We start from the raw sequence: 10732 nt of genomic DNA on the forward strand, positions 1-10732 counted from the left end.
AAGACAGAAAAAAATGTGTTTTGTAATGGATTAAATGACAAAATCACAACAAAATTACTAAAAAATTAACTAAAATTTAAATGGAGACTGAAAATATAACATAAAAGCTCATTCAAAATATGAATATATATACTGTAATAGTAAGTAAATAATACTAAAATAACTCATAATATATGAAACTTTCTGAACATACAGTAACATGAACAATACAAGTTAAGCTCAGCTGATTATGACTTTGACTCATCCCTCAGTTTGTGTATTCTATGTATAATATATCAATAATATCTATTATTACAAATAATATATATCAATTATTTTTAGATTACTGTAATGAGAATTTGGGTAATACGTGCTTCATGAAAATAATCTTCTTTCGTTATACAAAATCAAATTTTTTCCTTTTGGTTTTGAGATGAAATATGATCTGGACATGTTCTTATGAGTTCAGTTTGCTGTCCCACCCGAACGAAAGGGATTCCCCTCCGTCTCTGGGAACGCTGATCTCTGGGGTCTCTCTGGTGGGACGGACCTCTTTTCTCTCCCACATCTGTTGAGCTGAAAGCGAGGCCAGCTGAGAGCAGTTCAACAGGTCTGCCGTCCCTGCTGAGGGCAAACGCAACCCCTCTGTGCTCTGGAATGTGCCGGGCCCCGTCGCCTCCCCGTCTCTCCACACCAACCCTCTGTGACGCTGAGAGAGAGAGAGAAAGAGAGAGAGAACGAAAGCAGGGGAAAAGATTTAAAGCAACAGTACACCCAAACAGTACTGCAGTACCACATTCAGTAGGGTTTGGACCAACAATGACATCAGAACTTCTCCTTTAAAGGAATAGTTCAGCCAAAAATGAAAATGTGCTTAATATTTCCTCACCCTCAGGCCATTCAAAATGTAGATGAGTTTGTTTCTTCATCAGATTTGGAGAAATGTAGCATTGCATCACTTGCTCTGCAGTGAATGGGTGCCGTCAGAATGAGAGTCCAAACAGCTGATAAAAACATCACAAGTAATCCACTCCACTCCAGTCCATCAGTTAATGTCTTGTGAGGCCGAAATATGCGTGTTTGTAAGAAGCAAATCCATCATTAAGGTGTTTTAACATCAAACTGTTTGTTTTCTCATCTCATCAGAATCAGGATGGATATATGCACAGATCAAGCAGAGATTACAAGCAAAAACAGCTCTAAACAAATATGCGTGTGGATTTTGATGTGAGAGACAACAGGAGATGGGGTTTTCACTGGAGGAAGCATTATTGTGGATTCATATTTTAGCCAGAAGTGACGGTTTAAAATTAAAAACGTCTTAATGATAGATTTGTTTCAGCTTTTGTCTTCTCCAGATGTTAACAGATGGACTGGAGTGGTGTGGATTACTTGTGGATTATTGTGATGTTTTTATCAGCTGTTTGGACTCTTATTCTAACGGCACCCATTTCTCCAAATCTGATGATGAAGAAACAAACTCATCTACATCTCGGATGAACTGAGGGTGGGGACATTTTCAGCAAATTTTCATTTTTGGCTGAAATATTCCTTTCACGTATAAGACAAAAGTCCAGCACATGTGTGTTGAGGAATGCACGCAGCTGTAGCAAACGGTTCGACTTAAAGTTCAAGGCCAGTCAAGAGTCAGTTCAGACTCACAGTAAGAGAAAAGCAGGGTGCGTACATCTGTGAAAGTTAGCAGATGCACCGTCCTGACGGACTGTTCACTAAAATGATTCATTCCTTTACAGCGTGAAGTCATTTCACATATCAGTGAAGCTCAGCTGCTGTTCATTTGCGAGCGTATGTTAGCTGTCTAACACTAAGGCTAAACCTAAGTGTGAATAACTTTATACTGTCACTTTCAAATTGATTCATGCATCCATGATGCACAAAGACATACTTCAGATAGTAACACAACAAAATCAACAGATAACTCAGTCAGAGCAGCATGAGTTTGCTTTCAGATTCTGTTATATTAAAGACATGAATTAAGTTGAAAGAAAAAGGGTATGTTAGCTGTCTAACACTAAGGCTAAACCTAAGTGTGAATAACTTTATACTGTCACTTTCAAAAGGGGTTTTGGAAATTGATTCATGCATCCATGATGCACAAAGACATACTTCAGATAGTAACACAACAAAATCAACAGATAACTCAGTCAGAGCAGCATGAGTTTGCTTTCAGATTCTGTTATATTAAAGACATGAATTAAGTTGAAAGAAAACTGACCACACGAGTAAACAATGTACAACACAATACAAGATTAACTCTAAATGATACATGGCTCTAAAAGTGAAACTAAGTTACTGTTAGGCATAATGTACAAAAATGTTATTTTAGTATTATTTATATACTATTAGTATTACACTATATATTCATATTTTGAATTAGCTTTTTTTTTACATTTTAATTTAACATTTAAATTTTTATTTTTTTGTGTCATGGTATTCGTTTTTTAATATTTCTATTTAGCCTTAATTTATTTTCATTTCAGGTTTAGTTTTTTTTTCTTTTTGTATTTTCTAGATCGTTTAGTAATTTTAGCACTTCGGCTATTTTAATTAGTTGCCAAGGCATCATTTCTCATTTTCATTAGTTTTTCATTTATATACTTATTTACTTATATTTTAATTTATTTAAATGATTGTTTATAGTTTTAGTTTACAATAACAACATTGGCACTTTTTATTGATTAATATCATAGAAAACTTAGTTTAGCATTTTACTTTGAAAGTTTTAGTTATTTTGTAGTGATTTCTATTTAGCCTTAATTTATTTTTATTTCAGTTCTATTTATTTATTTTCTTTAGTAATTTTAGTACTTCAACTTTTCAAATTTTATTTTGGTTTAGTGAGTTGCCAAAGCATTTCTATTTAAGTTTTTCATCTAATATTACAATTACAAATATTATTTCAATTACCAAAAATGATTTAACAGTTTTAATTTTACTTAACAATAACAACACTGTCAGTTTTTATTGATTAATATCATATAAACCATAAAGATAAGTTCCACACTTTCATATAACTTATGCGCATATGGATTATGGATTATTTCTATGATACTTATTGTGCATTAATTGTGTTTTTGGAACTGGTCATTGTGGGTTTTTATTGTATGGGAAAGAGATATTCTTTAAATGGGTCATATGATGTTGCTAAACTCCAAAGAGAAAGGAAAAATTGAAATCGCATCATATGACCCCTTTTTAAACATTTCCTGTTTTACGACAGACAGAAACACGAGGGTGAGTAAATGATGACAGACTGTTGAATTTTTTGATATTTTGACAATGAAAAAGTCTCACCTTTCCTATGTAGGGCTGGTCGTGTAATCTTCAACAATCATTCAGGTTTATGAAAATCATGGAGTTTTTCTGATTGGTCAAGTGAACTTAGAGCAGGAACTGCAAACAATTAAAAAGCCATGTTTCATAAAAAAAGGGGCGGATGTCATATTTTATATATCAGCCAACAAACGCACCGATTCCAGTGGCTGCGGGTCTGTTGGTCTCTCGTTCTCTGACTGAAGCGCCTCTGATCGCCTGGAAATCACTTCTCTGAGTGCTGGCTTTACTGTAAAATGCTTTCACGGGAAGATCTTCTTTAGGACTGTTTGACCACCAGTTAAACTAGCAAAAGGCACAAAATGACCAAAATTTATGAGATAATTATATTATAACTATATGTACAATATACACAGTGTAAAGTCACTTTAGTTCACTAAATGATCTAATGAAATCTCCCGAAGATTACTTTCTTGATTACTTAATCTCACATAGATTACATTTGGGAATTAATATTCCCATAAATATATTTTTATGTATAACTATATATAGTCTTTTGACTACAAAAGTAAAAAAACAACAACAACTATTGAACATTTCCACTGTTTGGTCAGGAAATATATACAGTATTAAGGTAATACATTTTTATATAAAAATAATTTACATTTAATTTTACTTTGAATAAAATTTAATACAAATTTAAATATACACAGTTATAAAATGTTATAAATTTAATTATTTTAATAATAATAAATAATAATAATTAATTTATTATTACATTTAATTAAATGTAATACATTTATATAAATCAATGCTTATTTAATTAATGCTTTAAAATGTAGATAAATAAAATTAACATTAAAAATTAAAATTAATAAATCATTTTAAAATTTAAAAACAGACTCACTTAAAACTGTTTAAATGCACATTTTACAAAGAAATTTGCAATTGGCAAATGTGATTTATGATTAATTCATGATACAATTTTTTTTATTAAAAGTGATTTATTAATTTATTGTCTTTTTGTTTTAACTACATTTTAAAACATGAATTAAATAAACAGTTTAAAATATGTTTATTAAATTGTCCAATTAAAAAGTGATTTATCAATTTAGTATATTTATTTATCAAGTTATTTTTATGTTTGTATTATTAAATTGAAAAAAAAAAACTGTCACTCCTACTCCTTCAAAATTATTGACTTTTTAGCTAAATTTAAATAAATATAAAATAAAATAGATCATCAATAAAATAGCATACATACAGGAAAATGTCACATTCAAGCATATCAAACAATTGTTTTGGCAAACACAAAATTAATTTATTCGTATAACTGGATTCTCGACTTTTTCCTGGTCTCCCCAAATCATAATATTTCCCATTAATATGCCTATATAAATAGCATTTCCACCTGTTCTGTCTCAGTACGTCTCGTCTCCATATGAGCGATGGGCTCATTAAGGAATCTAACATTAGTTCTGATGAATCTGGCGTTGTGAGGATGTGGGACGTTGCGGGTCTCAGACTCTCGTGGGTCTCTTGCAGGATATTTATGGTTCTGATCGACACGGACCGGATCGAGACGCTCTGGCAACGTCTCATCAAAGATCCTGAAGGTGTTCGAACTGCAGATACAGAAGACAGAGACGGTTAAAATGCTCAAATGTAGGTCTGTAATGAGAGTATTGAGGAAAGTAGGGCACGTTTGAACAAATACTCACTGGAAAGACTCCCAAACCTTCTTTTTTCGAGGCAGACATTTTTCTGCATAATGGTACATTTGCTTTTCCATTGAATAGTGAATGAAGAGGCTTCAGTGCTGTTAGTGACAGCTTGAGTTTTTAAAGGTTGCCATGCAACAGTGACGATATGAAATCTGACACCCACTCAAAAGAGCTGCTACTATAAAACACAATAATGCGTTAGGAAAACAACACAACAGAATAGCAATTATGCAATCTATTTATATAAGAGATTAAATCTTTTTGGTAACATAAAAGCACCATTGCATGTCACATTTGTTTAGAAGAGTTGCCATAGTTATACCATTGTGTTAAAAAAACAGTATGTTTTTAAAAACAAATACTGAGCAAGGCTGCATTTATTTGAACATAAATACAGTAAAAAATTTGAAATATTATTACAATTTAAAAGAACTGTTTTCTATGTGAATATCTATTAAACTGTAATTTATTTCTGTGATCAAAGCTGAATTTTCAGCATCATTACTCCAGTCTTCAGTGTCACTTGATCTTCAGAAATCATTCTAATATGATGATTTGCTGCTCAAGAAACATTTCTGATTATTATCAATGTTGAAAACAGTTGTGCTGCTTCATATTTTTGCGGAAACTGTGATGCATTTTATTTTTTATGATTCTTTGATGAAAAGAAAGTTCAAAAGAACAGCATTTATTTGAAATAGAAATCTTTTGTAACACTATAAATGTCTTTACTGCCACTTTTGATCAATTGAATGCATCCTTGCTGAATAATAATAATATTAATTTCTTGAAAAAAAAAAATACTCCAAACTCTTTATGCAGGAAAAAAAGCATCTATAAAGCAGACCATGACTCGTGTGCTTTCATGGTGACCAGACCTGAAGTGAGAACATGTGTTTCCAGAATCACAATTTATCCACAACCAAGAAAACACATCAGTGGAAAACTGAAAACAAACTGGTTTCCTGTGTTCTTTCACTACTTGCTGTCTGTTATTGGCTCCCTGCGTCAATCTGACATGTAATGTGGTTAAACGGAGACATAAATAGAAACACAAACACAGGCACATTTATCCATCAGTTAAATTACTATAAATTACTATATATATAGTAATACATACATATCGTTTTATATATGTGTGTGTGTGTGTATATATACACACACACACACATATATAAAACGATACCTGTGTTCTTTCACTACTTCCTGTCTGTTATTGGCTCCCTGCGTCAATCTGACATGTAATGTGGTTAAACGGAGACATAAATAGAAACACAAACACAGGCACATTTATCCATCAGTTAAATTACTATAAATTACTATATATATAGTAATACATACATATCGTTTTATATATGTGTGTGTGTGTGTATATATACACACACACACACACACACACATTCACACATTAGCCTAATTCTGACTATCAAAAACAAGCATGAACATTTACAAACAACACAAAAGCATTGTGGGGATTTTAAGTTAAAGGGAAAGTCAGATTGAACGTTTAGCGGGTTAACTTTAAATATGTTAAAAGACCTCAGATAAGCACGCTTACAGACCAGGACGGTCAGGAAACCCTGATCCAATCAATCAAACCCTGAGTCCATTAGAGCACTGAGTGACCATCACAATCGAACGCTCCACTAATGATTCAATAACTAAACTACTATTAGTGTCACTTAAAGGAATAGTTCACCCAACAATGAAAATGTGCTGAATAGATCCTCACCCTCAGACTATTCCAGAAGTAGATGAGTTTGTTTCTTCATCAGATTTGGAGAAATGTAGCATTGCATCACTTGCTCAGCAATGGATCCTCTGCAGTGAATGGGTGCCGTCAGAATGAGAGTCCAAACAGCTGATAAAAACATCACAATAATCCACAAGTAATCCACACCACTCCAGTCCATCAGTTAATGTCTCGTTGCTTCCGGCTAAAATACTTCTAGACAAAAAGTGATGTTTTTATCAGCTGTTTGGACTCTCATTCTGACGGCACCCATTCACTGCAGAGGATCCATTGCTGAGCAAGTGATGCAATGCTACATTTCTCCAAATCTGATGAAGAAACAAACTCATCTACATCTTGGATGACCTGAGGGTGAGGACATTCACAGCAAATTGTAATTTTTGGGTGAACTGTTCCTTTAAGTTTCTGCCGTCTTTTGCTGGAGAGTCGCGGCTGTGACACAATGCTTTCGGGAAACACAGAGACGGATCTCAAACAAAGAATCCGTCACATTCCCTCAGAGGCCCGGACCTGGGCTCTTTATCTAATAGATATTACGATTTCATACTGATTCCAGATCAACTGCTCCTGCTCTCTTAAAACACCAAAGACTCAGATTTGCACACAGCAAACTGTTCCCAGTTCAGTCTGAAAGCAGTCCGTCTATTCAAAGACACACTAAGCCTCGATAAGCCTCTGATCTAATCTTGCAACTGTCAGCTAAGAGGATTCCAGCCTCCCGAACCAGCACACATGCAGATCTGCTAAAGCATGCTGGGAGAAAAAGGACACCCTGGGGATGCTGTATGTGTGTCTCTGGGTCAACATGGACAATCTGGGAGAGTTTGAGCTCAATTCTAAAGACATTATTATTAAACAATCATTACAAACGCAGTTCTGATGGACGCAGACACTGATGTTGCACAAAAGTGACACGCGCTGATGTCTGATACAGACGCCACCTTAACAGAGCTGTGTGAGGGCGGCCAGGGTTTCCATGGAAACAGAACTGTGATGAGTGTAACGCAGGCTGTGATTGGTCAATTATGCATAAAGTGAACATCTCCTGAAAGAGGCTCATGCTGTAGAATCAGAGGACGTCTAATATTCATACTACAGCCATACTCATTGAACAAGCTGTCAAAATGTATCATTTGCAATAAAACAATGAGTTCAGTGTTTTTGTGTTTTAATAGAGGTTTATTAGTTTGATTAAACTGCACATCAAAATAGCTGTTGTGGACATATAGAAGTCTCTTCTGCTCACCAAGTCTGCATTTATTTGAACCAAAATACAGTAAAAATTTTAAAATATTATTAGAATTCAAAATAAGTGTTTTCTATGTGAATATATAGTAAAATGTAATTTATTCCTGTGATGCAAAGCTGAATTTTCAGCATCAGTCTTCAGTGTCACATGATCTTCAGAAATCATTCTAATATGCTGATTTGCTGCTCAAGAAACAGTTCTGATTATTATCAATGTTGAAAACAGTTAATATTTTTGTGGAAACTGTGATACATTTTATTTTTCAGGATTCACAGTTGAATAGAAAGTTCAAAAGAACAGTATTTATTTGAAATTATAAATGCCTTTACTGTCACTTTTTATTTGATACTGTCACAATATAATGTGTGCTTGATGATAAAAGTATTAATTTCTTTTTGATAATCATAAGAAATGATTCTTGAGCAGCAAATCAGCATTTTAGAATGATTTCTGAAGGATCGTGTGACACTGAAGACTGGAGTAATGATGCTGAAAATTCAGGTTTGATCACAGAAATAAATTACATTTTAAAATATATTCACATAGAAAACAGTTATTTTTATTTGTAATAATATTTAACCGTTTTTACTGTATTTTTGATCAAATACATGCAGCGCTGGTGAGCAGAAGAGACTTCTTTCAAAATCATTTTAAAAATCTAAGATACAAATCCAATCCAATATTTCATATTTGAATATCCTTCATGTTGAGTTTGAATTGACGGATCAGATAAAATCATATTGGCAACTCTTAGGTTTGTGTTTTGCTTTGAGAAAGTTACATAACTTCAAACAATTTATTCATATTTACAACCCTATGCTAATAAATACAAACAAATTATAATTATGGTGTTTTTCTTTTAAGGTGTTCTTGTAAACTATCTGGTAAACATCTACCAAGTGTTTGTGTTTGTTGTTTGCCGGTGCTGATCGGTCTGGCTGGGTTTCAGTAACGAGTGCCAAATCCATGAATCTCCAGTTTAGAGATTGGTTTCTCATTGGTGAACTGAGCGCGGTGGATTCCAGAGCTGGGACTGCCCACCTGACTGAGCCAGTACTTCCTGTAGATCACACACAGACAGACAAAACATGCTAAACAACAGGGCATTTAATGTCACATGGACTAGTTTTGAGACACTTTTTATACCTTTTTTTTCTTACACAACACAAGACAGGGAATCACAATTGTTTTAGTATCATTGAGATACTATTATCTTTTTATTTTATTTTATTTTGAATTTGTTTTTATTTTTTCATTTTATTTTTTCATTTTCATTTTAGCTAAAATTTTAGTAATTTAGTTATATGTTTTTGCCATGTTATTTTGCATCATTGAGATACCATTATTGCTTATATTAATATTTTGAATTACTTTTTATTTTTGTATTTTCTGTTTTAATTTTAATTGTAGTTAAAATTTTTGTAATTTTGTTGTATGTATTTGCCATTTTTATTAGTTTTTTTTTAATATGTCTATATAGGTTTTATTAAATGTTTATTTAAGTTTTAGTTATTCCAGTATATCAACTTAAACTAAATGAAAATGAGAAATGTTGCATTGGAAACGTCTCGGTTACGTATGTAACCCTCGTTCCCTGAAGGAGGGAACGGAGACGTCACGTCGGTGATGACCGACGAATTGGGATCTTGCCAGAGCGACCAATCCACTTCGAGTGTAACTAAACGAGCCAATGGACATTGGCATGCGGATTTCGCATCTGGCTGCCACACCCCGCAGCCGAAGGTTACATATGTAACCGAGACGTTCCCTTTCAGTCGGTCACTCTCGACGTCACGTTGGTGATGACCGACGAATTGGGATCCCTACCAACACGCCACAGGTCCTGCCCCCTCCAGTGCGTAGTGTGTAGGCCTCCTGATCCTTCCTATAAGGCAGATGATAGGGCCGGGCTCTACACAGAGAAGGTTGACTACAGCTGTTCCTCGCAACCCAACAGTAGGACTTGGATAACACTGGGAAGTATGCCCTTCCATTTGGAAGAGGACACACTGCGGAGTCACCTCCTCCCAGAGGGGGTTAAGTGACATTTACTCACGTGGAATAACCCCGAGGGGCCCTACCGCACATGGAAGTCTCTGAGATGGCTCATGGCTGCATCATTTAGAGACGATGACTCAGGCTGCATCATTTAGAGATGGCAGAACGTGGTCTGCCAGGGGAAACACGGCCCTAGTAATTGTACCGTGGAAATACACATATGGGATCACAACCGGGTCACTCATATGGGCACTAGCCTCACACCAGATTTCAGGAATTCATTGGCTGAAAGGACACAGGAGGAAACCGGTTCGACACACAGGCTATAGAACCTAGCGAATGTGTTAGTAGTCGCCCAGCCCGCAGCTCTACAAATGTCTGCTAGCGAGGCACCACGAGCCAGCGCCCAGGACGATGCGACACCCCTAGACACCAGATTTCAGGAATTCATTGGCTGAAAGGCCTGGCACCGGACGCTCCGCCACGTATGGCCTCCAGAGTGCTGGAGGACTCGACAGGGTCTGCCCGGTCAGGGGACTCTCTGAAAAAACTAGGTGTCCAGGACGCCACAAGCCGACTCTGAACCGGGCCTCTCAGTGCCACTACCCACTTGAGGTGAGAACACAGGAGGAAACCGGTTCGACACACAGGCTATAGAACCTAGCGAATGTGTTAGTAGTCGCCCAGCCCGCAGCTCTACAAATGTCTGCTAGCGAGGCACCACGAGCCAGCGCC

The 10732-nt window shown here is 35.3% G+C and overlaps 1 protein-coding gene and 1 long non-coding RNA gene across 3 annotated transcripts in view; both read right to left on the bottom strand.

Annotated features, from left to right (window-relative positions):
• Nucleotides 1-421: 421 nt before the first annotated feature.
• Nucleotides 422-3484, bottom strand: LOC107712970 (uncharacterized). The gene is made up of 3 exons (XR_001636848.1): nucleotides 3471-3484; nucleotides 3295-3393; nucleotides 422-688 (listed from the first exon to the last, which is right to left on the bottom strand). It is a non-coding gene; the product is annotated as an uncharacterized LOC107712970 (long non-coding RNA).
• Nucleotides 3485-8652: 5168 nt separating this feature from the next.
• LOC107712999 (acylphosphatase-2-like) overlaps nucleotides 8653-10732 on the bottom strand; it is a 29244-nt gene continuing 27164 nt past the window's right edge. For both annotated transcript variants that reach the window (XM_016518419.1, XM_016518418.1), the window contains exon 4: nucleotides 8653-9059. In XM_016518419.1, coding sequence (XP_016373905.1) covers nucleotides 8945-9059 — 115 coding nt within the window. In that variant the 3' untranslated portion in view covers nucleotides 8653-8944. The remainder of the gene's footprint in view (nucleotides 9060-10732) is intronic.

Source organism: Sinocyclocheilus rhinocerous, unplaced genomic scaffold, assembly GCF_001515625.1.
Source record: "Sinocyclocheilus rhinocerous isolate Xijiao unplaced genomic scaffold, SAMN03320098_v1.1 scaffold147, whole genome shotgun sequence".
Classification (NCBI taxonomy): Eukaryota; Metazoa; Chordata; class Actinopteri; order Cypriniformes; family Cyprinidae; genus Sinocyclocheilus; species Sinocyclocheilus rhinocerous.